The 26,141-nt window shown below is 48.5% G+C and overlaps 1 protein-coding gene across 1 annotated transcript; it reads right to left on the bottom strand.

Annotated features, from left to right (window-relative positions):
* Nucleotides 1-1,208: 1,208 nt before the first annotated feature.
* On the bottom strand, nt 1,209-24,024 carry LOC142858148 (anthrax toxin receptor-like). Its single transcript, XM_075987348.1, has 18 exons — nt 23,777-24,024; nt 17,262-17,333; nt 16,765-16,836; nt 15,002-15,083; nt 14,878-14,911; nt 13,756-13,910; nt 13,606-13,674; nt 13,281-13,358; nt 13,128-13,188; nt 11,051-11,155; nt 9,744-9,813; nt 9,146-9,227; nt 7,615-7,749; nt 7,456-7,560; nt 6,931-6,969; nt 5,870-5,986; nt 3,982-4,059; nt 1,209-1,451 (listed from the first exon to the last, which is right to left on the bottom strand). The coding sequence occupies exons 1-18, from the start codon at nt 24,022-24,024 to the stop codon at nt 1,209-1,211; spliced, it is 1,845 nt and encodes a 614-aa protein (XP_075843463.1).
* Between the last annotated feature and the right edge of the window lie 2,117 nt (nt 24,025-26,141).

Here is a 26,141-nt window from a genome sequence, read left to right as displayed (position 1 = left end):
ATCTTTGAACTACGTACAACTTGCTCTGGGCACCCATTAGGTGATGCACTGTCAGGCAAAGACATTCTAAAGCCAGGAAGTGCACTGCTTAGACAGGGCCATAGGTCTATCTGATGGAGGCAATTCTGTTCCTCAGTTGAGTTTCCGTCTTTCCAGGGGACTCGAGTCTGTGTCGAGTTGATTAAGACACCTAACCAGCACTCTGGAAATGAGTCTGAAAATGGAGCCAACATGAAGTTCTTCATCCTCCAAGAGGTTATGCACACAGATGCAAAACCCACAGTATATCAGTTTAAGATCCACAGTGTAGCAACTGCTGGCCTCTTCTGTCAGCTCCTGTGTGCCTAGCAGCTGGGTAGTCAAGTGGGCACAGTTGGGCATGCTGGATGGTTGCACTTCACACAAGGCACCGCTCTCATGGAGCATATATGATACAGACGAAGGACACAATAGATATTTGTGTCCTCCAGAGAACCCTCTAAAATCTGCTGGACTTATGGTGGGTCATGGGAAAGAGAAGTCTTGGTCCTAAAGTGGCCTTGCCCCCCTCTACATTGTTTCTAGCCTAAAGCTAGAGACCAGGGTCACAGTGATGGGGAACCTCCTTCAGCCAATAACCTTTAAGAGGCTGGATCAGGTTAGGGTGTGACCTTTTGGGTACCCAGAGAAAACCACCGGCCTGCCCAGGGATGTCTCTCTCTCTCTCTCCTCTCTCTCTCTCTCTCTCTCTCTCTCTCTCTCTCTCTCTCTCTCTCTCTCTCTCTTTCCTGTGTTACACACCTGAGGTTGGACTTCCCCTTCCTATTCCATGAGTTTGCCCCTTACAATAAAGAAATATAATTGGAACAAACTTGGAATTCTTTGACTTGTGTTCTTGACCCAAGTAACACCACAGAATCCAGCAGATGAGAAATTCAAATGCTTTCCTTTATAAAAATTGAAGGAAGGGGACTAAACTTAGTCTTTGTAACTCAAAATTTGGGAGAAAGGGAGTTTTACAGAAATGTTTTCCTTTTTGGACAGATACATTTGTCAGAAATAACAGTGCCTTGTCTAGTCATATGATCCCTGTCCCAGCAGGTGCACATATCTCAAGAAATAGAGCATCTCCCTGGGCAACGGATTTGTTAATGAGTAACAAGTTACAATCTATTATTTCTTTTATTAAACTCCTAACCTGATACCTAGGATACAGCAGCAAAGATCTCTCAGTCTTGGCCCTGTGGCATCTGAGAGGTACAGTACATTGGCATCCGGGCTCTAGGAACCCAGGAAGGAGGGGTGACCGATGGCAACCTGGACGGAAACCTGGAGCAGCTGTCTGGGACCTGGTGGCACTGGGAGCAGGAAGCTAGAGGCAGACACTCTTGGCTCGGTGGCAGGCTGACCCTGGGACTGCAGGAGTCCTGAGCACGAAGGGCCTTCAGGAGGGCAAAGTTGGTACACCGCCTCTGCAGGAGAGAGAAGAGACAGAAGGCTGAGATATCACAGCAAACAGGCCCTAAAGCTGCAGTAGCTTGGTTACTGGGTAGTGGGAAGCACCACCAAAACCACAGGGTAAACTTGGGTGGCCCCTCTTCTCCCCTGGGTTCCACTCTCCTGCCTGCACTCTCCTTCCACATCTGCTGCAGGTAGCGGGAGTCTGAACGGTGTGAAGACAGAGAGATCCACAGGCTCTGACCTTGAAAAACTTTGCCCTTTGTGTCTTACCTAGTAGAAGGATTTCGGGGAACGCCATTAAGGATTTGGGGGTGGTGAGTGGGGCTAGAGATGTGAGAGGATCTTATGCAACCCTCAGCAGGAGACAGTGCCAGGATGAGATGACAGGGGTGGGGGGGTGGGAGGGGAGGGGAGGGCTCCTGAGGCTATGGAAGGTGAGGCCTTAGCTCCAGGGGTCAGTCAGGACAAGGAAATGGACGCTCCCACCACCTCAGCAAGCAAGGGTTCCTGGATACAACTTGGTTTTAGCTCACTGAAGTCATTCCGCACTTGAGTGTGCAATGTCTATGACAAGTACAGGGGTCACACGTCCTCAGGGACAAGCAATAGGGGTGAGCTCGGGGGATGTTAACAGGTAATTTGAAGCATAGCCATTCAAAGGGAAGGACCCTGTTTTCTCACACAGTAGGTGCAAGGAAGCCAGATGGGGGATGAACAGGAGGTCCTCAATACACAGCCTCTCAGCCCAGAGGTCTCTATCTTGTTCTATTTCCACCGCCACTGTGCACAGTCCTAGGATTCCCCCCCCCCCCCCCCCGCTCCCACCGCAGACACACACACCAGCCTGGAAGCCCTGAGCCACACCGACTGGATTAACTCCACATTTGCCTATATGTCCCTCTGCCAGCATCTTGTGCCCAGATAACTGCCTGGAGGTCTTTATTAGGCTTTTTACAAAAGTCTTCCATGTTGCTCACTCCAAGTCAGAGCAGAGGGGTCGCTTCTAAGCCCTTCTCTGCTCTGCTGTCTGTGTAACTCAGCTCTTCAGGGGGTTGTCAAGGAATCCTATGTCATGCACCTTCTTCGCAACAGCAAGCAGACTTTGCTAAAGGATGCAGGGTGCTCAGCTGGGCAGTGACGTGTCCCAAGATGACTAAGGGAGTGAGCTCCAGCAAGTGGAAAGCAGACAGGAATTGTGGGGTGGCGTTTCTCAAGAAGCCCCGTTTGCACACTTCCTCCCTCCTACTCCTTGGGGCACTGTTGCATGTATCAGAGCACGAGCAGACTCTTTGTAAGGGTGGGGAAAAAAATCATGAGTCTGGCTGACCAAAGAACTGTCAAGGCCTGCGTGTGGAATGCGTGACTGCAGATGTAAGATGAGGCCATTTCGATAAAACTTCTTGGTGGCACTAAGCTTTCCCAAAACGAAGCTTGCCTCACAGTTCCTTTCTCTTTGTACTTTTTGGTTTGCTTTGGTTTGGCTTTTCAAGACAGGGTTTCTCCGCATAGCCTTGGCTGTCTTGGAACTAATTCTATAGACCAAGCTGAGCTCAGATTCACAGAGATCCACCTGCCTCTGCCTCCTGAGTGCTAGGATTAAAGGTGTGTGCCACCATCTTACTTTCTTTGGTGCTTTTAATATATTTTATAACACAGCTTAGAGACCTTATACATACACCCGCAGGCCCCTCTATTCACTTCCTCAGACCTTGTACCCTGCCACACATCACATTCCTAGCTCCAGAGCAGCTACAGACCTTGGACTGGAGAAAGCAAAGGGCCCTCTTTTTTTCTAGGCTCAAGACAGGATTCACACGCCACTCTTCCAACCACAATTAATGTCGGGGATGCAGACAATAAATTGGGCAGCCAGGGCCCAGGAAGGACCATTAGGATGAGCCCAGACTGAAAGCCACCCTGGAAGAGTGACCTTAGTCACATCCCCTGCACCCACATAAAAGCTGGGCATAGTCATGTATGTTCTTAACCCTAATACTGGGCAAGGCATAAGCAGATTCCATGCGACCACTGGCAAAGCAGTATAGTAGAACCAGCAAGTTATAGGTTTCATAGGAGACCCTGTCTCAGAAATAAAGGGGAGAACAATAGAGGAAGACATGCATTATTGACTTCCGGCCTCCATTCGCTCACATACATAGGAAAGAATACATGCTTATACATGTGTATGCTCTCTCTCTCCTCTCTCTCTCTCTCTCTCTCTCTCTCTCTCTCTCTCTCTCTCTCTCTCTCTCTCACACACACACACACACACACACACACACACACACAAGACCTTTACTACTTGCTCAATTGGGTCACTATTGTTTAGACAGCACTGTCAACCATGGCCAAAGTGACCAGTCATTGACTTCATGGAGGCTCTAGAAGGCTCTTGAGTACCAGGTCTCATGTCTTGCAAATTCTTCCTCTGCTCATGCTGGGACATGGTTCTGAGCCACCATCTGAGTCCCAGAAAGCCACCATCACAGACAACAGAAGTTGTCATTCTGCCCTTTTGTAGTAGCCTTGAGTCCCACTAACCTGGTCACAAGGATGAGGCCACATCAATGGCAACTGGTGACAGCTTAGGGGGTTGAAGTTGCACACGGTCACGTTGCCCTGAAAAATGGATACATATAGTCATGAGGAAGACTCAGGGCATGGACTCTGCCCCAGAAGGCACAAGGATCCTTGTTCTGTGCTCAAGGAATTTGGAGGAGCCAAAATGTGCTCCTGGAGAGAGGAGCCTACAACCTTAGTGCCTGAAATCGCCACTGTAGGACACAGTTTAAGAGCCTGGGATGAGACAAAGTAGTGTTTCTGTAGGAAGAGAAGCCAGCAGCTGATTTAGGAGAAGTTTAGAGGCTGGAGGGGTGTGTAGTGGCAAGCAGAGGCCTTTAGGAGAGCCTTGATGTGGGCACAGACCTGGAAAGGGGACACACAGAAGAGGCAGGTAAACAGCCTATGTCTTGTTCAGAGGCAAGCAACACAGACCAAGGCAGATGCATAGAGGGTAGAAGAGCCTTAGCTCTAGGGGTTGAGAACCCCACAGTCTGGTGCGGTGGGCTGGGCCAGGCACTCTATGCCAGGTTAGACCTATGGCCAGTAGCCTATTTCTCTAGAAAACTTGTGTTGGTTTCTTTTCATGCCAGAGGGAGGAGGTAGGCAGAACTGGGCTTCAGCTAGTCTGGGAGGCTACAGAGGAACTAAAAGCTTCCAGAAGCAAGCAGGGACCATCACAGAGGCAGGGCCAAGGAGGAAGAGGACTATCCAGGAAGAAATTAGAAAAAAGAGCCCAGGCTGCTTTCTCCTTCAGATGGAGTCCTCATAGATGAAAGCAGGCTTGGACTGTCTGCCCACCAGGGGTCAACTCTATGGAGGATTCTTGTGACACCCATTAGGGTCTCCATGCCAACCTGTAACTCTTTGCCCCATCTTGGCAATAGAACCACTGAGTCAACTCTTTTCTGTGGACCCATAGAACTTGGAGCTAGTTGGCCAGGGACACTGGATTGTCCCCAGTTTTCATAGTAGGTGGGTGTGTTTTGGGATTGTTCTTTCTTTTTCTATTGTCCCTAGATTTGCAAGCCTCCTTGTCATTCAGTTTATCTTGACTGATCCACCTGCATGAGAGGCTCTGTCAGAGCTAAGTAAATGACCCTGAGGACCAGGGCCTGGCCAGATAAGGCAGTAGTGACCACTGTCCTGTTGTTTCAAGTTTCTTTGGGCCACCAACCAACTCCCAAATAATGACATGAAGACTTACTTATTAATTATGAGCGCTCAGCCTTTAGCTTGTGTTTGTCTCACTAGCGCTTATAACTTAATCCAACCTGTTTGTATTGATCTACATTTTGCTTTGGGGCTTTTACCTTCCTTTTATTCTGTATGACCTTCTTTCCTGCTTTGTCCATGGCTGGCTGGCGGGCCTCTGGCATCTCCCTGGTTTCTCCTTTTTTCCCTGTCTCTGTCAAGTCTAGATTCTTCCTCCTACTTACTACCTCTGCCAGAAAGTCCTGCCTATGCCTCCTGCCTAGCTATTGGCCGTTTGGCTTTTTGTTAGCCCCATTAGCTGCCTTAGGAGGGCAGGGTAAACAAATGCAATACATCTTTGCACAGTTCAGCAAGTATTTCATAAGCAAACGCACCACGTCGCTACATAGTTAAACTAATATTCTACAACATTGGCAAATGCAATACAGCCTTGCATATCTAAACTGATATCCCACAACAGTCCCAGAGCCCGGATGCTGCCAAAGAAGAGGGCAGGTGGTAGAGGACGGCAAGTGGCCTTGGGACGCTCCTGCATGCTCTTCTCCCTAGGATAAGGTTGTCCTCAGACACATATCAGTTCAGATCCTATTCCCTAGAGATGCACCCTCCCACACCCAGGCAGGAGGGAGTCACAGCCCCCATGGGGTCCTCTCACCTCCATGTCTCTGCTCACAGTCAGGCCACGACAGGTGCAGCAACAGACAATCACAATGGGGGACGGATTTACAGGTGGCGCTGGTGCTGGGGGAGGGGGCTGTTGCTTCTTGCTGGGCTGATAGAAGAGAGAAAAACCTGTCTGATCCTTGTCTGTGCTTTGCCCCATACTTAGCACTGTGGGGCCACTCAGCTCTTGTTTTGGGGTAGATGGAAGGGTATGTTCCACAAGTTGGGAAAGGTCTTCCACTAGAAGAAAAGCAGAGAGCTCACTCCTCACAGTTTTCAGATATGGAGCTTCACGAAGTAAGAGCAGCCCACTTCTGAGGCCAGCCTGGCTGGTAGAAACCTGGCCTCATTACTGTATAGTAAGTCAGCACTAGCAGGCAACTGTCCCATCCATCTGTCTCTGGCCTTTGCATGGGCTTCCTCACCCAGGCCACTCTGCAGCCAGCACAGTCTCACCAACACAGGGAGCCTGTTCCTATGTCAGCCCAATCACAGGTCCACCAGCCCCAGCCTCTCACTATGACTTCTGATCCTCACCCGACATGAACCACAGATGATCATCCATCTAGTTCCTGTGTTTCCTTGGTGACATCCCTCACAGATCAGGGCCATCTGGGACTCTTTCACTATCCTTATTCCCCAAAGTCCTAGGCTGACCCCAGCCAGCTCCTCTACCCTGCCAGGAGACAGGAATGAAGACAGATCTAATGGAGCAAGAAGGTCTCCAATATGGGGATGGGGACCAGAGCTTGTCAGAGAAGCCTGTTCTCAGGAAGCTGCAACCTCAGCATCACACAGAGTCCTGTGAGGTCTGCTGAAAGTTGAGTCTGTAGAAACAGCTGCTCCCACTGAAACAGCTCCCCATGGGGCTGATTGTATGGCCACGGCAGGAGGCCCTAAAAGTCTGGGTGATGTCACCATGAGTCCCATCCTAGACCCTTTTAGATCCTCCGTCCTTCTTTCTTGCTGAGTACGGACAGGCCTTCTGATACCTCTTTTGAAGGTCATTGTTCTTCCTCCCATGACAGAGTCAGCATCCAAAGCATGACTTACCTGTGGTTGGGGCTTAGGTGGGGGTGGCTCCTCGACAGGCTGGAGGGTAAAACAGACAAAAAAAAGAAGCTAGTATATGTAGAATGGGCTCTGCCTTAGCTCTGCAGACTGGGGCGTCTGATGCCTCTGGGATGTGTCACAAATCCTGGAATCTGCGTGGGTGTCCATGCCTGGGCCGTTGTGCAAAGCAGGCCCCATCTGATCTACTAGAGCCCCGGCTCTTCTCTGCAGGAAGGGAAGTGATGAGCCGGGTCAAGGTGCTGATGCTGGTGAAACCCAGCAATTGAAATACTGCATCCTTGCCCTAGCCCCACCTGCATCCGCATCTATAGTCCCAGTGTCTTGCAGAATCCCCTGACCTCCAGGCTGACATCAGCTTTCTCTACTGCCTGCACCTCTAGATAGAAATGGGACCTGACAGTTCTGCCTCTGTCATCCCCAGGGTCATGGCGCCACCTTGTGTCTATGCCTCTTGGATGGAGGGCGTGTTCCTGGGCTCCAGACTGAGCAGGTTAGGGAACTCACCGGAAGGCAGCACAGCTGCCATAAACAACCAATCAGCAACAGAGTCAGCAACAGGCCCAGGAGTATTGGGGCAAAAACGAATATATCGCCGCTGGGCTTTAGTTCCTCTGTGACGGTGGTGGGACTTTCGGTGGTCGTCAGTGAAGTGGTTGCTGTAACTGTGGTTGTGGTAGGTGTAGTTGTGGTTGCCGGTGTCGTTGTCGTGGTAGATGTTGTCTTGGTGGTAGTGGTACGTGTTGTTTTAGTTGTGGGCCTCCTAGTGGTTGTAGTTGTGGTGGTAAATGGTTCTTTGCCCTGTGAGAGGGAAAGGTCAGATGCCACCACCGCCAGAAGCACATCCCACCAAGACCAAAGGCAATTGTGCAAGGCCCTCGTAGGTATCTGCAACTTGGCTTCTCATTCTCTCTTACTCCTGGACTTCTCAGAACTGATAGATAACCAGGAGATCTTATCTCCTGGCTTGGCTTCTCATTCTCTCTCTTACTCCTGGGCTTCTCAGAACTGATAGTTAACCAGGAGATCCTATCTCTTGGCTTGGCTTCTCATTCTCTCTATTACTCCTGGGCTTCTCAGAACTGATAGATAACCAGGAGATCCAATTCTCTGGCCCTACTCCAAGGCTCTTGCCAAGGTAAGAATGGTTCGGGATCCTCTGTAGTCTGAAGATCATAGCCTTCAGGTGGCTTCAGCTGACAGTGCACTGGGCTATGGATAACCAAATCTCTAGGAAAGGCTGCAACTCTGGAATGGGCGGGGCTACAGGACTAATATTTCTCTTCCTACCTCATAACTCCACAGCCTGGTACTCACCTCTTCTCCCTCTTAGCTCCATCTTGTGACCTAAATAGTGCCCACTTTTGTGACTTTTGGCAAGGTCAGAGTTCACAGTCCTGGTTCAGGTTCAGGTCACAGAACTTCAGGATGGGGACTATTCTCCCAGTTACCTCCTAGAGTGGGTTGCAGCCTGTCCAACCCTACAGAGTCAGGGACTTGTTAAGGGCAAGCTATAGAAATCACTGGGTGGAGGTGCCTGGACCCTGTGGTTGCCTGACTGAAAGCAGAGAACACATGGGAGATGTAACAGTAGCTGCTGCTGGGAGCTGAAGACACAGGGCTTCTCTGCCTCTGCATTTAGGTCTGGGGATGCTAGTGGGCAAGAGCCTAAAGAGCAGAAATCTGAATTCACTCTCTCAGCCTATGTGTGGATATGAGGGATGAGCCAGGGAAACCCAGAGATGCCATTCAACTCTGTGGGTTTCTTATAAGCCGAGCGAAACAACCTTTTCCTGGACACACTCTGGTCACACTGCACTGGACTTTGGTGCCACCAAATATGATTGAGGACAGGGGGTCTAAAGTATGTTTGGGGCCACATTAGTGTCCAGGGCTCCCATTCTTTACCACACCCGCCCTGACGGCAATAGTGAACATCTGGATTCCTGGACCTGGGACACCCACGTGGAAAGGTCACCTGCCCTAGACATCATGGGCAGGCCCTGGCAGACAGCTTGATACATGCCTCACTGGCCCTTCTGGAAACTGGGCTGGGTCACCTAAGTTGCTTGGGTATACAAGCTGCCCTTGGGGCCTGCCTGGAAGCACCCCCTCTCTGCCCCCTGACCTAGAGGGTAGATCTGCACCAGCCAGAGGATCTGCACAGATGGGATCACAGCCCGACCCTGGTACTCACACATAGCTTGCTTGCAACGTATGCATTGTTGTTATTCAGGAAGTTCCTTCCATTGTCCAAGCTGAGTAGAATATAGATCACTCTAACACAGAGACAGACACTTAGAAACAGCCTGGTAACAAGGACCTTGAGCTTGACTGAAGAAATAATCCCAGTTCTTCTCATGGGCTATCCTAAATTGCAGACACTCTGAACTGCTGGAGAGTGAACTTGTGGGCAAAGAGAGCTCATTTCCAGAGGAAGTAGGACTGAGCCTCTGCAATGACAGTGAAGAGCTGCAGATTAGACCATGAGAGGCAGCTGCATCACAAAGCTAAGGCATTAGGAAGGTGTGCATAGTACCACCAGGCTGGCTTGTCCCAGAAAGATGGTCAGAGAACATCTTCTGGCTGTCAGTTCCATCTTCTCCTGAATCCTGCCCTCAGTAGAGCCTGGGCATTGTGTACCACTCAGCACCACGAGGGACCACCAACAAGGCCAGGTGGGAGGGTACTGGAGCCCACCTGCAGGCAGACAGGTGCTCTGCCACAGCTTATATCCCACACTACACTGGTCAATACTGACCACTGACCTCCTGCCTCCAACAAGGGGCACTTACTTTCCTGGTTCGTCCACGATTGGTCCAGGACAAGTAACATTAGTCTTGGTTAAATTGATGGCTTTTACATCTAAAAGAAAATGACAAAAGTTGCCAATGAATGTGTCCGTCCACCATTGTTGCAATCTCATCTCTACCTCCTTCAACCCAAAGACATCCTGTAGGCCCCAACTCTGCCCAGCACCCCAGTACCAAACAGCACTTTGGTGCCTAGTAGAAACAAGCAGCAAGAACCCCTGCTCCTCAGGGCCCACCCACTGGGGAATGAGATCAACTTTCCCTATCATAAGCTAGGTGCGCATGAGCAAGCATCTCTCTCTCCTCTCCTCTCCTCTCTCTCTCTCTCTCTCTCTCTCTCTCTCTCTCTCTCTCTCTCTCTCTCTCTCTCTTTCTCTCTCACACACACACACACACACACACACAGTGGGTGGAGAGGATCTGCTTGCTGCTTGTGAGAGAAAATGTGGCATTTGTCTTTCTGGATCTGGATTATTTTGCTTAACATGATCTTCCATCCATTCTCCTGAAAAATGACATGATCTCATTTTTATTTTTAGCTGAAAAATCCATTGTGTATATATTTATTTAGAATAGTATAAGAATAGTAAACAAGATAAAGGACTTAAGTTGGGGAAAGGGGAGAAAGGGAGTTTTTAAGTAAGTAGAGGAGTGGAGGAAAAAACTATGGACAAGGAAGAAGAAAATAGTGTGAGATTAGCAAAAAAAACAAGGGGGGGGTCAAATTTCCCAATAATGAGAAAACCTGAAAACAGAAAAGAAAAAGAGACTGCCACCCAAGGCAAAAATCTATAGGCCACTAAGGAGTTCTGAGAGTGGGAGGGTGAAGACGTCTCCCCAGGGCAGAGCCTTCCATGATTATCCAATGAGGATGGTCCAGCCCTGGAGTGATGCACAAGTGACGATGGTGGATCCAGCAGGTCGTGTCTTTATTTGTGTAACAATAACAAAGCAAAGCAGGACAGGCACTGGAGAGGGAATGAGGTCTAGGGAGATAGTAGAAGTTTAAAGAAGTATAGGAAATAACAGAAAATTAGGAATAAATTGAAAGATTGTCCCATAACAAGAAAGTATAAGAATTGGATGGATGTAGGGCAAAGAGTAAAGAATATAACCTATGTTTTCTGGTATAAAATAGGGTTAAAGGAATACTGGCAAAGTGCCAATGAAGGAGGGGATGTCCCAGGTGTCTCAGTCAGGGCTTCTTTTCCTTTCTACACACTTTCCACTTCCAGCAGGACAGTCAACGAAGGCGGGGAGACTTGACCGAGAGAAGTGACTCCACTTACCTTCGAAACTCTTATCCACGTCGTGGAAAAGGAACCTGCAAATAACCTCCTCTTTACGCACGGCAAAGTCAAAGCCATATCCACGAAGTATGACTGGGTTTGATTCTGTAAGGACAATGTTCACACTGTGAGGAGATCTGGATGCTTTGTTCTTAATCTACCTTTTCAGGGCTCTCCCCTTCCTAAAATGGAATTTCCAGGTGACCTCCAACAAGGGAGAATTTGTCTGTGAACCAGCATTCGTATTGGTTCCCACTTGTTGGCAGACCCTTCCTCACAGTGGAGTAGCTGCTTGTGGACACTGATGCTCACATACAGGAGACAAAGAGTAGGCAGCAGGCTGGCTGTTACCACAAGAGCCAGGCAGAATTCCCTCAGCCCAAGCCTTTGCTCAGCTGCCTCAGGGCCCAGACAGCTGATCCCTGTACCCTTCCTTGCACAGGGTACACTGTGAAGTGCATAGATAGATACCCAATGGTAGCGGACCAAGGATGCGCCTCCCTCTTCACACCCCTGGAACATAGGCTGACTCAAATGGCTCACTCTGCTTTGTTTGGGGTGCAGCATCCTGCCTTGGGCTTCCCTCCAAACAGCAGGCACTCTGTATGTGCCAAGTTCACACAAGATGGCCTACAATTTCTCAGCTCTGTGGTTGAACTGATGTCTGGAGGCACCTGTCTCATTGGAGACAACTCATGCTTTCTTCTGGGTTTTGCCTCAGATGCCCAGACAGCAAGGCCAGACACCACGGGACAATCAGAAACATGCAGGAAGGTTGCATGGCTGGGCTTCTTTATCCAGAAGCAGAAGAGAGCCTGTAGGGAAGGCAGCATCTTCCCTTCCCTTCTCCACACAGCTGTCTCCTCTCTCTTACACAGCATAAGGAAGGACAAGGAGCAGAATAGAGCCAAGTACTAGAATAGAAATACAAGGCTCAGGTTCTGTCTTTAGCACCTACCGTCTTCTAGACCCGTCATCTTTCTTTCTATCCATTGTGTCTAATCTCATCGACAGCCTGTGCATGCCATTTTTTTCCATTAGAGGATACACTGTAGCCCTTCTTTGACTTAGGCTGATTGTCACAGAGAGCAGGGCTCAGCCATGATCATAGTCCTGTCTGTCCATGTCTAGAGCCTTGGGGCTCCCTGGGAAGACACAGATGTCAGGATCCACCTGCCTAGACTGAAGGAAGCAGAGCCAGACTTCCTTGTCCTGTCTTCTTTTGCAGGACACAAATGCCAGCTTTGTAGAGACCAAGCCTGGATGTACCATGATCCTGACAAGGAGGGGCAGCCGTCTCCCAAGATTATACCAAGGTGTGACCTCTGTAAACTGACCTTGGGGGGGGGCTAGAATGGATAGATGCCACCCTGTCCACTTCAGTCCTTGGGGTCAGGCATCTACTATTTCAGTGCTGAGGTGAGCATAGCTATTTTTGTAGACAGTAAGAGTCCCTCATGCTTCTAGTAACATGGTGGATATCCTTTTGTTCCCAATTCTTTCTCTTCATTCCTCAATGTGATCGCTATTTTGTGAGTGTTGAATGCTTGACTTTTCTGGAAGGAACCAAGCTTCTCTGGGTTTACTGGTAGCTACATCTGGGCTTCAATGAGAGTTTTGTGCCCTTTTTCTAGTTTACCAATTACACTTTTGTTATGAGATAAATCAGCAGAAATTACACACATACTGCTATGCCATCATAGCATATACCTTCCAACGTGCATTCCGTTATACCCAAATCAAAGTTACCCCATACATGCTCATCCCCACATACACACATACCGCACCTATCCATACTCCAACACGCATAAAGTCCTTGTACACACAACACATCCAAATATACAGATCACGAACCATATGTATAACACAAAAATCTATACATATAGACATACAATAACAACAGCACAAAACACATGCACACAGAATATATAGCCATATAAACCACGTGCACACAAAACTTTACATGCTACCCAGAAACTGCACATACTCATGGCATGCGTATCACCCCCACATCACAAACCTCATGCATTTGCACACAATACATTTGTCTGCCTACAATGGTGCCCTCAGCCCTTACCTCTGATACATATAATGCGTGTATCTGAAGCTTGAAGGGATGGACAGGCCTTGGAAGCTATCTGGAACATAGAGAACAGTAAACAAGGTTAGAAAAGTAAGCTGCAGGAATCCTGCGAGATGGCATGCCTCTGCCTATACCCATTGCACTCACTGGGAAAATGAGGTCATTCAGGTGTTCAGCTTTCTTTTCTGTATATGCATTTTCTGGTTTCCCTGCAATTTCCAGTATCTAAAAAAGAGACGTGACTTGAGCATCCAGTCGTGAACCTTTTGGTTCAGTCTTAGCTCAGACACTGGCTCCTGGCCACAGCCTAGATTTTGAAACAGCAAGCTCTCTTCTCACCCTACCTGGGGGAAGAGTCTCAGTCCTGTTTGCCACTGCATACTGCTTCAGTGAGCACCTGTTGCCTATACCACCGGGGTTGATGATGACTACCTTTGCAAGGGCTTTCTTTAACTGGGGCTCAAACTGTTACCTGATTTTTGTCAGAGTGGCCCACACCCACACAGTAAACAGGCACTCCCATTTTCCGAGCATCATCAGCCTAAGAGAAAGACAGGAGTTGCATATAAGCCACCAACATATACAGCGTGCAAGAGATGCAGTTGAAGACGGCTGGGCTCACCTCTTCCATCGAAAACTGATAGATGTCATCGCCCAGAGGACTGTTGAGTAAGGAGATGATCATGCTGGGACGCTGGACATCTGCAGGAAAGCAAGTGACTTGGTACTTGAGGTCCCAGGAGAGGCCTGCAGAACCGTCGGGGCCCACCTTCCAGGCTATCAAACACAGCACTACCCAACATAGGCCCAGTTCCCTCAAACCCTAAGTTACTTGGCTCAGGAAGCCAGACCCAGAACCCACCAATCAGTGACCCTAGAGTGAGAAGAAACTTTTTTCACTACCTGTTCTACAGATTAGGAGGTAGAAGGGTCAGGAGTAGTCTTTGTATGAGCGCTCTATTTGTATTACACCTTTAAACCAGAAGAGGGCACCAGATCCCATCATGGATGATTATGAACCACAATATGGTTGTTGGGAATTGAACTCAAGACTTCCGAAAGAACAACCAGTGTTCTTAACTGCTGAGCCATCTCTCCAGCTCCAAGAAGCAGTCTATAGACTGGGAAGCCCATTCTCTACTCAGCCTATCCTTGAGGCTGAGGATGCCCAGTGAGGTGGGAGAAGCTGGTGCTAAGTCTGGGCACAGTCCTAGAGATGTCCTGTGGTAATAGTGGGCCTGGTGATCAGGACCATAGGTCCGAAAGAGTTCGGTAACAGACTCCACACTCTCGGCATCTAGGCCCCTGCTCCTACCTACTCCAGACAAGTGCTATGGGCTTACAACTCTCTGTCCTGCGTCCTGGCTATGCATTGCCCCTTGTACTGCCTGACACATGGGTGCAAGAGACAGGTCAGGAGAAAGAAAGAATTGAAAAAGGAAGATTTGGCAGCCAAGGGGACACCAAGCCTGGTTTCATTCATGGGTCACTGTACCTTACCCTTTTCTGCTCACAGGGCCATCTGTAGGGCAAAGACCTCAGCATGACCAAGACCCACACACCCTTCTCAGAAGCATCTCAAATACAGTGCTGTGCTCACAGGGGCCTGAAGCTCAGAGAAGGAACCACAGAGTCATTCCTAGCACCAGAAAGGCATTAGAAGAGGCCTGGGGAGCTGCACGTGGGCTTTCCAGGGCACTCCAGCTCTGTGGGGACCCACCCAACTAAAGTGCAGCCGGCTCACCTCCTGAGTTGACCTTTCTTATCTGCTTGTTTGCCTGCAAAGAAACAACAACAAAAAGGGGGAGTCATTGTGAGATGGCCCGATGATCCTTAAAGCACAGGTAGCTCCATCCAGCCCTCCACACCTTCCACAGTCCTAGGTAAAAGAGTTCATGTCCCGCAGGTATGCTATACTTCAGTCTTTCAATGCCCTTAAGGATTTCTTCTCTGGAAAAAAATCAGAAATAAAGGTGACATGAAGACTGTGGGTGGTGACAAAACATCTTCAAGCTTTCCCTGGGCCTTTCTTTGTGTATGATGCCATGAATACACAGGACAGGGGTAGGGACCGGAGAAGTTCTCATCCAGTGTCAGAGCCAAGGACTCCCATGGGGACCCACATCCCCGATCAAAACCCTAATGCCAAGGCCATACTCAGGAGCAGACTATTACTCAGTGGGTAGGGCTTCAGGGGGACCATGTCACCCTGCTGAGCTACTGGCCAGCTCCCATCTCCCCTGTTGCAGAGCCCTGACCTGACTTCCTTCCCTCCAGCCTGCTAAAGGCAGCAGCCAGTCTAACTTAGATACGAGCCCAGCTGTGGACTGCACACGCGCTCAACGGAGAAGCCTAAAGGCTTCCATGGGGGGCTTTCCACGAGGTGTCTGTGTTGGTCTCTGGACTAGAAGCAGCACGGCCTGTCAGGTGCTGTTAACATAGATGGAACACACTGAGGCAGGCAGGGCTGGGTCTAGTGGCTGTTCTGGGACAGGAAATGGGTGGTTGAGGAGAATCCAATGTGACAAGCGACTCACAGTGGACTCTAAGGTGGCTTCCTACTGGGGATAAAGAGATCTTGCCATGAGTCAAGCTCTGAAGAAGACCTTATGCCTGGCCTAGCCCAGCCTAGCCCAGCCTAGGCAGTATGAGTGTAACATCCAGGAGGCCCAATGGAGTCAAATCACAGCCTGTCAACCTAAGCCCAGCCCCCATCCATCTGCCCAGCTCCTACTGCCTCTCTGGGCTTTCTACACAAATCCTTCCCATAGGTGTTCTCTCTGACACCTCAAACCCATTCAGGTCTCTCCAAGCCTAAGCCACAGGGCACATCATTTTTTCCCTGGATTCTTGGGACCAGTACCCCTGCTCCTTTTCCCAGATGAAAAGGAGCTGCCATCTTCATAGGTGTGGAACGTGTCCTCTTTCACTCATTGGCTTTTCTCCCAGGCCCTGGACAAGGGATACCTAGACCTCTGCACATCCATAATCCTAAATGTCCATGCCTTTCTCTCTGTTTCTCTTGCTCTATATGGAGTTCCAGGCCAGGCATCCAAAGCTCTTCCTCCCAGAAACCCTCAACATCCTTTCCCTGGTACTCTGGAGACAAGTGGGTCACCTCCCTCTTGGGTACCTGCTCTGCGTGTCTGCCTGTAGTGTACAGGCATACCGTGGACTCGTGATCCCACCCTGGGATTCACCCTTCCCAAAGTGAGTCTCAGCTGCCTTTCCCTGGATCCCAGAACTTTCCCCTGGTTCCCAGCTATCTCTCTGTCCCACTGGAGGATGACCAACAGGCTCTATATAAGCCAGGGTTGTTTAGGGGATCCACGTATCCATTCCACCCCTCCTCAAACCCATGTGTTGTCATAGCCAGGTCAGAGGAGATTCAAGAGTGTTGGAAGGCAGACAGCAGGAATGAAGAGAACACAAGGAATGAAGAAAGCACAAGGTTATGGGTTCCAGTGAAGTCAGAATTCAAGGGGCCGACAGGCTGGAGTTAGCAGAGAATAACAGGACATAAGCACACGGCAACAGCCACTGTGGACTCCATAGGAGCCCTCGTGGAGGTCTCTGCAAGCCCTCAGTTCCGTGGAGGACTGAATCATTGAGCCTCCACATGAACACGTACCTGTCTCCAGTGATGGGCAGGATAATGTTGCCCTTACAGGAGAAGGTGATGATGGACACTCGCAGATCCTGACTGGGAGGAAGCAGGTGTTTATGAGAGGCCACCACCTCGACATGATGTCATCAAGATGTCAAGGAAGGTACTCAACAAAATTCTCTTTCCCCTGTTCTCATCACTTGCCCTTTGAGGCCTTAGCAGGCATAGTGAGGCTGAGGAAACTTCGTGAAAGATTCCGAACCCTATGGAAATGTGACCCCCTGAAAAAGGGAGGCCGCCAAATCAACCCCCTAATCCATCCCTGAGCTCAAACACGTGCACACTGATATGCCTTACACTCGAACACTTACACACACTCATACACACCCACCCATGCTTAACAAGCCAAGACTCCTCCATAAGATCCTCCCTCTTGTGCCTCCCAAATCCAAAAATTGTGTCCTCTGCCCGACAGGACACGCCCCCTGCATTACAAAGGAGCCTGCACCATCAAGTCGTACTTCGATAACCTCTGCACCATATCCGCCACGAACTTGTAAACGTACGGCCAAGAGTCTGCCATGCGGTCCGACCTAAGGACAAAGGAGATATCATTCAGGGTTCCAGTGGATCAGCCCACTTCCTCCATTCCCAGCCTTCCACAGGCTCCTTAACTAGAGGTCTCTGCACCAACAGTGCCAGCCATACTAGAACAGCCTGAGTGGTAACTTTCTCCAGGGCCAGCAATGGGCAGAGGGTGACTACAGAGCCCCCATCTGGTGGAACAGAAAGGACCCCATGCTAGAGGCTTATTGGTGTGTCTGGCTGAGCACAGCAAGGTACGAACTGTAGTCTTGAAATCGGGAAGGGTCCTTTGTTTGGAAAAACCCCTGAGTTCTTGTAGGGAGTCTCTCTGGATTTCCCAGTTACCCTTGATTTGGTGTTTCCTTTTTCATCACTTAACACCACTGTTGCCAGGAGTCCTTGCTTGCTATAATCCAGGCCCAGAGGATGGCTCAGGCCTGGGCCATATTTTCCTTGTTATACTCTTGAGTTTGAACATCAGGTTTCCCCCAACATATACAGATCCTTTTTCATACCTGTGCGCCACCCACACTCTTTTCTCACGGCATTCCCATTTCCAAACTCCTCCACCTTTCCCAGCATTCACAAAAGAGGCATTTTCTCTGGGAGATGGTCCTTAGCTATGGTTAGTGGCCATGAAAGTCTGTTTCAGAACCTAGTCTTCAATCACCCCACACAACTCAGTCAACCTGGGCTAAGAAGGGCTCCTGCAGTCAACACTGCTAGGAGAGGCAGATGCAGTCTCAGTCACTACTACCATGACATCATAGTTCCCAGTCCTCATGAGAGCTGTGGGAATCTTCCAGTTCCGATACTCAAATCTCTGCTCTGTTCCTACCTCCACCCGCCTTGGTCCCTGAATGGAAAGTAAACAGTTGTGAAGAAAGTGGCCTTTGTAGCCTTCCATAGGATTCACCTCTGATCCACATCCCCCAAACAAAGGACTCTGTAATGCACAGCTTTGCTGGTCTTCATTTCCATGAAGACACAAAAGGTACTTGAGATGTGGGACTGAGATGTTCAATGGCTGTCTATTCTTTCTGAAATCTGAATAGTGGTGTGGAGTGAATCTGAGGCTGGCATAGCCTCTGGATTCTGTTGGCTTGTGTGTTTTGAATGCTGAGTCAGAAGCACCTACTAACAGAAACATTCTCACCTCCCGTGACATGTGTGTTCATGAGCGTGACCTTCTTGAAGGTTATGTCCATATAACTGTCTCTGAATTAGTCACTTCTCTTGCTGCTGTGACACAATATCAGACAAAAGCAGAAAGAAAGAAAGAAAGAAAGAAAGAAAGAAAGAAAGAAAGAAAGAAAGAAAGAAAGGAAGGAAGGAAGAAAGAAAGAAAGACAGACAGACAGACTTGCTTTGTGGCTTGAATCTTGAGAATACAGTATAACATAACATCATGGACAAATAATAGAATCAGGATCACCAGGCAGTTAAACCAATGGTATCCATAGTCAAAGAGCAAAGAGAGCCAGGTGATGGTGGTGCACACCTTTAATCCCAGCACTCAGGAGGCAGAGATGATCTTTATGAGTTCAAAGCTAGCTTGATCTACAAAGAGAGTTCCAGGACAGCCAAGGCTAGAAAGAAAGAAAGAAAGAAAGAAAGAAAGAAAGAAAGAAAGAAAGAAAGAAAGAAAGAAAGAAAGAAACGAAGGAAGGGAAGGAAGGGAAGGAAGGGAAGGAAAGAGGAGAGGAGAGGAAAGGAGAGGAGGAGGAGGAGGAGGAGGAGGAGGAGGAGGAGGAGGAGGAGGAGGAGGAGGAGGAGGAGGAGGAGGAGGAGGAGGAGAAGGAGAAGGAGAAGGAGAAGGAGAAGGAGAAGGAGAAGAAGAAGAAGAAGAAGAAGAAGAAGAAGAAGAAGAAGAAGAAGAAGAAGAAGAAGAAGAAGAAGAAGAAGAAGAAGAAGAAAGAGCAACAAGAGAATGATACAGTGCTCAGCTTGCTATTTCCTTTGGATTCAGTCTGAGACTCCAGCTTATGAAATCGTGTTACCCTCATTTAACATGGATCTTCGCACCTCAGGTAGCCTGACATAGATGTTCTCTAATATCTATGTCCAGAAACGTGTCTCCTAAGCAACCCTAGATCCTGTCAGGTTGATAATGCTAACCATCACATGTCCAACCCTTGTCAACCTGACACCAAACAAAACCAGCCCCCTTTTTTTGTCAGCTCATGGCTATCTCAGAAGACAAAAATGTATTCGGTCTAACTCCAAAAGTCCAGCAGCTTTTTACAGTCTCAGTACTGCTCAGAAGTGTAGACACATAATCTTTTCAGACTAAGACAGTGAGCTCCAATAACTCCCAGAAACAAATTACATGTTTCTAACATACACTAGCACAGAGTAAAAATTTACTGTGTCAAATGGAGACACAGCAAGGATCAGACTAAAGCAAAGCCAAAACCAAGCAGGACAAACATCATGTCCAGCGTCTGGTGTCTTGAAATCATCTCCCTTGGGTAGCCCTGGCCCACAAGCTCTGCTGCCTTCAACACAGATGCCTTCAGCTTTTCTCAGCACATGCCCCTTGGATCTCCATTAAGACTTAGACTTCATCTCCTCAGCTTCATTTACTCTGATCCAGCCACACGTTGTCTGGGCCCAATGGCTTCCTAGAACCATGGCACCATGGACCATGAACATTGAAATCTAGCATCTTTGTGTCTACAAACATTTGTGTACTAAACCTTGCTCCTTTAGACCATCTGTCTTTGTGGACTGGCCCCATAGAAACACTTCAGTGGGCGGCTGAACTACTGCAGTGGCATTCCCAATGTAGATGTTCCCCTTCTGATGAAGCTGTATTTTTCAGAAGACCAAGTCTTTGCTAGGTAGCCGTTTTGTCCTTGGGGCATCTTTTCTATTGTTTCAGTGCAGAGAAGGTTTTTCTTTAAAGATGTTTGTTTTCATACCAATTCCAACTGCTTTCTCAGCACCCACCTTGTTTTCTGCAACTTGAACTTTCTCCTTTCCCCACAAGTCACATTTGTGTGTGTGTGTGTGTGTGTGTGTGTATGTGTGTGTGTGTGTGTGTCTTGCTCCCTTGTTTGTTATCTTTTATTGGAGACCCGGGACAAGAACAATGGGCAATATTCATGCTATCCTGTATTGAAATTTCTTCCACCAAACAAATTAGTCCTTTACTTAAAAAAAAAGTCTCATGTATAGCAGTACTTCAATTGTATTTTAACAAATAAAGACTGCCTGAAGATTTGAGAGTAAAACAGTCCCACTGGTCAGTCTTACAGACCGGGTTATAGTAACACACACCTTTAATCTCAGTAGCTACAATGCTATGCACCTTTAATACCAGTAACCACACTAGTTGCCATAGAAACTGAGAAGTGCATGCCTTTAATGATGGTGGTGCACACCTTTAATCCCAGCCCTAGAGAGGATTATAAAATGGGAGGAAACAGATTTCAAAAGATAGTCTCATTCTGAGATTCCAGGAGGCAGGTTCGCTCTTTCAGACTTAGGTCGAGGTAAGAGCCAGTGGCTGGCTGTTTTACTTTTCAGATCTTCAGGTTGAACCCCAATTTCTGACCCTGAGCTTTTATTAATCATGTTTCACTCATGTATCCTGGGATGCCCTCAAACTTGTTATGCAGAATGACCCCAAACTCGTGATCTTCTTGCCTCTATTTCCTAAGTGCTATGCACCACCAAGCCTCTTTTATGTGGTTCTGAGCATGGAGCCAAGGGCTTTGTGCATTTTAGTCCAAGTGCTCTGCTGACCAAGCTATCAGTTAAACACTTTCTCTCACTCAAGTTCTCAGAACGTAAGTGTAACGCAAACATATTCTTTCCCAGATCCCAGAGTCCCCATCCCTCTCTGAAACCTTGGGAGCAGATCCATCCCATTCCCACATACATCTTGGCATTCTGGTCTTCCCAACAGCCACTGGAATGACCCATGAAGCTCTGTTTTACAGCACTGTAGGGATTTTCTAGCCGAAAGGTCCAAATTCTTTCACATTTTCTACTGCAAATCAGTTCTAAAAGTCTTAATCACAGTTTATCACAGCAACTATTCCACATCTCAGTAGCTGGAACAAAATTGCCGACAGGAGCATCTTAGGGGTTCATTTTGCCTCAGATTTCAGGATGTAGTCCATCACGAAGGCAGAAAAGCCGTGGGTGCAGAACCAGAGGGCAGCTGGTCATGTTGTAGCCGCAGCCCAGAAGCAGAGAGGAAACCGATGCTAGTTAGCAGCTGGCTTTCTCCTTCTCTATCCACTCTGGGACCCTGGGCAGGGTGCAGCCAATTTTTAAAGAAAGTCTTCCCACTCAGCCCAGTCTAGAAACTCCCCCATCAACATTCCCTAAGGTATGTCTCCTGAGTGACGCTTAGCCTTGTCAAGTTAACAGTCAATATTAACTATCACAGTTCCACGCCAAGTAGCGATCACCCCATTCATACCCTGCTGCTGCCTCTACCCAGCGGAACTCTGTGCGGAGATGATGGGCAAACTCACTGCTAAGTGATACTAATGCGGAACCCACGTTCCTACCGATATCCCACGATATCAGCTAAGCTCTACAACAGAGAGAATAAAGCTCTGAAAGGTAGAGCCAGATTTTATAGCATTCTAACCAACTACAGGAGAATCTAGAACTTTCTCCAAATCCCATGTGTTGCTCATTGCTTCCGGGATAGCTAAGCTTTGACTTTAAAAACTGAACGCTGCGCTGTGCTCTGGGGATGTCCCAGACCAATGAGTCCTTTTCCCTAATAGGAGGTGACAGTGTTTCTGCTTTTGTCCCTTTGTGAAGAGTCACAAGGACCCAGAGTATCTATCCTGCTCACAAACTCTGAAAGTTTTCAACCTGAGATTATACTAAAGGAGAATCTTGATTCCAGAACTCAAAACAAATTGAGGGTTCAAGGACAATGGGAAGAAAGACCATATGACATACAGGGGTCTAGAACTTAGAACACTGCCTCATTTGTGGATTAATGCTGTTCTTTAAATGAAACACTGATGCCCTGGTGTCTGAGAATGCCTTTTGTGCTGAGATCTGAGACCTAAACATCATAGTCATGTAAACATGATGGAAGGGAAGGGGTGTGACAGAATCTTTCAGAAAAAGCAAGCTACGAAAAAGCTAAAGACTTTTCCTTTAGCTATGGGTTGATAGAGAAGCTATAAACTTTAAACAGAAACAGAAGGTACTTGGTATAATCCTGCTAGCACAGACAAGGCCATAATACCAACAGGAAAGATCTAGCCATTCATGTACCCTTTTTAAGGGAGTGGGATCAGAAGTGACGAGTCTGATAGGTGCCTTGAGCTATGATACTCTTTATAAGTGTTGGCATTAAATTTACCCTCATTCTTTTGTGAACCAGCAGGCTGCATTAACAGGATACATAATCTTCCACCACCCCTATTTGTGCTCATAGTCCTTTCCGTGCATCATAGAGAAGGGCTCATTCCTTTCCGCACCCCACAAGGGTCCTAGAGAAGTAGGTGGGACACATACAACAGGCTAACCGTGAAAGGGCCACTCTGTAGAAGGACTGGCTCCACCAGGATGTCGGTCCCACAACCCCATAGGGCCCATCCTCATCTGGCCCTGATACCCAAGGAAAACACCGACCGTAGCAGTGCTAACTATCAAATGGACAGGACGTACCCATTCTTTTCAGAGTCTCTGGGCTGGAGAGAGAAAAGGCTTCTCTTTGAATGGCTAGGAAGGCTCTCTATGTTGCTGGCCTTGCTTAGAAACAAGGAGCTAGGCCCATGTCCTATCACCTACCAGTCTTCAAGGAGAATGACAGAAATGAGTAGACCCAAGCCTGAACTGATGAGCAGAGCCCGGTCTTGTCACCAGAGCTCAGAAAGCAAGGTCTTGTCACCACCAAGGTTTCCTTGCAACCCAAGAGATCACTCCAAAATAAAAGCCCCAAGCTCCTCTGCAGCCCAGGATGTTTGATGAGGCAAGCCTTCAAGAGAGCCCAGAGAGGCCTTCCCCAACCTGGCTCTGGTTGGATGGGCAGAAAATCCAGGCCCAGCCTACCAGGAAGTTCAGAGAAGTGAATCCAGGCTAGCTCTCCTAACACTGGCCCACAACCCCTTCCTACCGAGAGCCACGCTGAGGCAAGCAGCACAGGAACTGTCTCTGGCTCTTTGTATAGGAGAAAGTTGATCACTTAGGATAGCTAAGCAAAGGCCACATGGTGCCAGCAATTATCTCCGTAGAGCCCCTGAGTGGGCCCCTAACTGGGCTGAGAAGTCAGCTCCTAACAGTCAGTGGGCTGGAGGACAGTGTAAACCCAGATGGGTACAAGACACTATAGTCAGAGTCACCAGGAAGCACCATGGTGGCCTCCCTGACCTCAGGAAATAAGTCAGTCACAGAGACTGGGTTCTGACCACCATGGCCCCTAGGGAGGCTGGGCCTTCAGTGTGCCCTGTAAGGAATAGCCACTCACTTATCCAGGACGAAGTATATGTCAGGGGTGGCCTGGCATGGTATCTGCTTCGGACTCCTTCGGTGCCACATATGCCTTTGGTTCTGGGCTTCATGGTGGTGGAAATTTCTGGAGCCCAAGGCCAGGCCAGGGTAGCTTTCCCAGTTAGGGTACTGGGACGGGAAGTTCCCTGTGCTGAGCAGTGATGGAAGCAGCAGCAGCAGGAACAGGAACACAGAGTGAGATCCTTGAGGGCAGCAGGCCAGCATCTTCTTGGTGGTCTTAGGAAGGTTCCGGATAGATGGGCCACAGGCCACCTCTGACTTCCTTTTTGGTTTCTGCTGCCACTGCTTGCACTTAGGGACAATAGCCCTTGTGTCTTCTCACCAATGCTCACTGATTGACCTCAGAGCATAGGGACTGGGGACATAGCTGCTCTGGGGGTTCCTGCCTCTCAATACCTGCATAGACCTTTACCCAACACTCTAGGGTTATGATGGGCAGGAAGGTTGACATGGTGACTTTGTGACCTGTCCCTCTGCTCAATGTTCTGCATGCTGACAGTGCCAAGAGGCAGTCACAGATCATGTGGTGTCAGATAAAGGCTCCTTGTCCCTCACCTGTATTCCTGTATGTCAAGGAATCCAGACATCTGTTAACTGAGATGGTATTTCAAAGTGGTCAAGATCATGGGTCATCATTAGTGAGGAAATGGACATTAGGAAACTGTGGGTCCCTAAGTCAGCTGACAAAGTCTAGAAGGGGGTGGAGGTGCCACAATCTTCTGTGAGCAGGGGCAGTTCAGTTGTTCACTGCCGTGTGACAAGCTGCCCCAACTTGGTGACTTAACCATTTTACTATATTTGCAGGATGGGGCCCTTCAGAAGGACAGGGTATATTTCAGGATAGGGCTTCTTGGGGAGAGTTCCGGCAGGAGTCAGAATTGTCTGGTGGCTTCCTCAGCAGCCCCTGGGCTAACGCTCATCTCCTGCTCGGACCCTGCTGCATCTCTCAGTTGTGTTTCGAGAGATCCACAATATGCTAATGGAATCTCATGAATTCTAAAATACCAAATATTCAAGATATTCTCTCAAATAATTCCTGAAACAAAAGCCCACCAATTCAATGCAGTGTGCTGTGAGGCATTTGCATGCTATATGAATTAAAAAATCTATTTTGGACTTACTAAGAACAATTTTATCAGATTTGTTTTCATACATAAAAAACAAAAAAATTGATTGGGGGTATTTCTAAGCTTGTTCACCCTCCACTGGAAGGTTCTGAAACCTTTTTAAATGCAACTGCCTCCCCATCGCACATCCCCTTGCCTCTGCAAGTGCTATGATGTAATCGTGGGCCAAGACCACCCACAATGCTCCGAGAGCCGGGGGCCGTGTCCTTGTTTCTAACCGTTCTCAGCTGCAGGAGCTCTGATCTACAAACATAGGTGTCATAAAGGGTTCCATATTTTAATGTTGCCCCTGTACATGCTCTCAAAGAGATGCACCTCCGTAAGACCTTTTCTTGACGCTACCATATGTGAGGAGCCCCAAGTCATAGATATCCACAGATACAAGGGTTCTGTGAACAGCTGCAGATGAGCCTTTGGAGTCCTCCAGACCAGGTACCACAGGCGGTAGTGAAGATGATTCCGGATAATTTCAGTCTCCATCACACAAGTCCTGCCTCAGTGCTGACGTCTTTCCAGAAGCTCTGTCATTCCACACTCCTTAAGGGTCTGATCCATGGAATGCGTGAGCACAATAAATGGTTCTGTGTTGTCACCAAGATCGGGCAGCTTGTCACATAGCCAAGAATGCCTAGACTGCTTCCATCCACAGAGGATGCTGACAGCAGTGCCCGATCTCCATCCCTTTCTAGACCCTGCTACTGCCTGGCTGACTCGAGGGCACACAATTGGCCTCATGTGTCCCACACATAGGCTTCCCGGTCCTTTGGCCTCCTCACCCTTAGTGATCTGGTAACCTCATTCCCTCTGCTACATTCTTAGAGAAAAAAAAATGATTGGGTTCCTTGAGATGGACCCTAAGGATCTCTGTGAGGAGAGCTGTGATGAGGGACAAGGAGGCCTTATTTGAAACCTCTGCAAAGGTCCTATGACTGCCACTTGGCACTGTCAACATGAAGGCAGTGAGCAAAAAGGCAAGTCACAAAGTCACCATGTCAACCTCCCTGTTCATCATAGGTATTGGGGCAGGGTGATAGAAGCAGGGAGAGGAAGGATGCTCGAGAGCAGCTACATACCCAGTCTCTAGGTTCTGAGGCCCCCGAGTAGACAACAGCAGGAAGGACTGCTGAGAGGGCACAAGGGTTGTGTTCCTTAACGCAGGCAGAGGAAGACGAAAGGGAAGTCTGAGCTAGATAG

Source organism: Microtus pennsylvanicus, chromosome 10 (genome assembly GCF_037038515.1).
Source record: "Microtus pennsylvanicus isolate mMicPen1 chromosome 10, mMicPen1.hap1, whole genome shotgun sequence".
Lineage (NCBI taxonomy): Eukaryota > Metazoa > Chordata > Mammalia > Rodentia > Cricetidae > Microtus > Microtus pennsylvanicus.
Note: the sequence above shows the minus strand (reverse complement) of the source record. Positions and strands in the feature narration are given on the sequence as shown.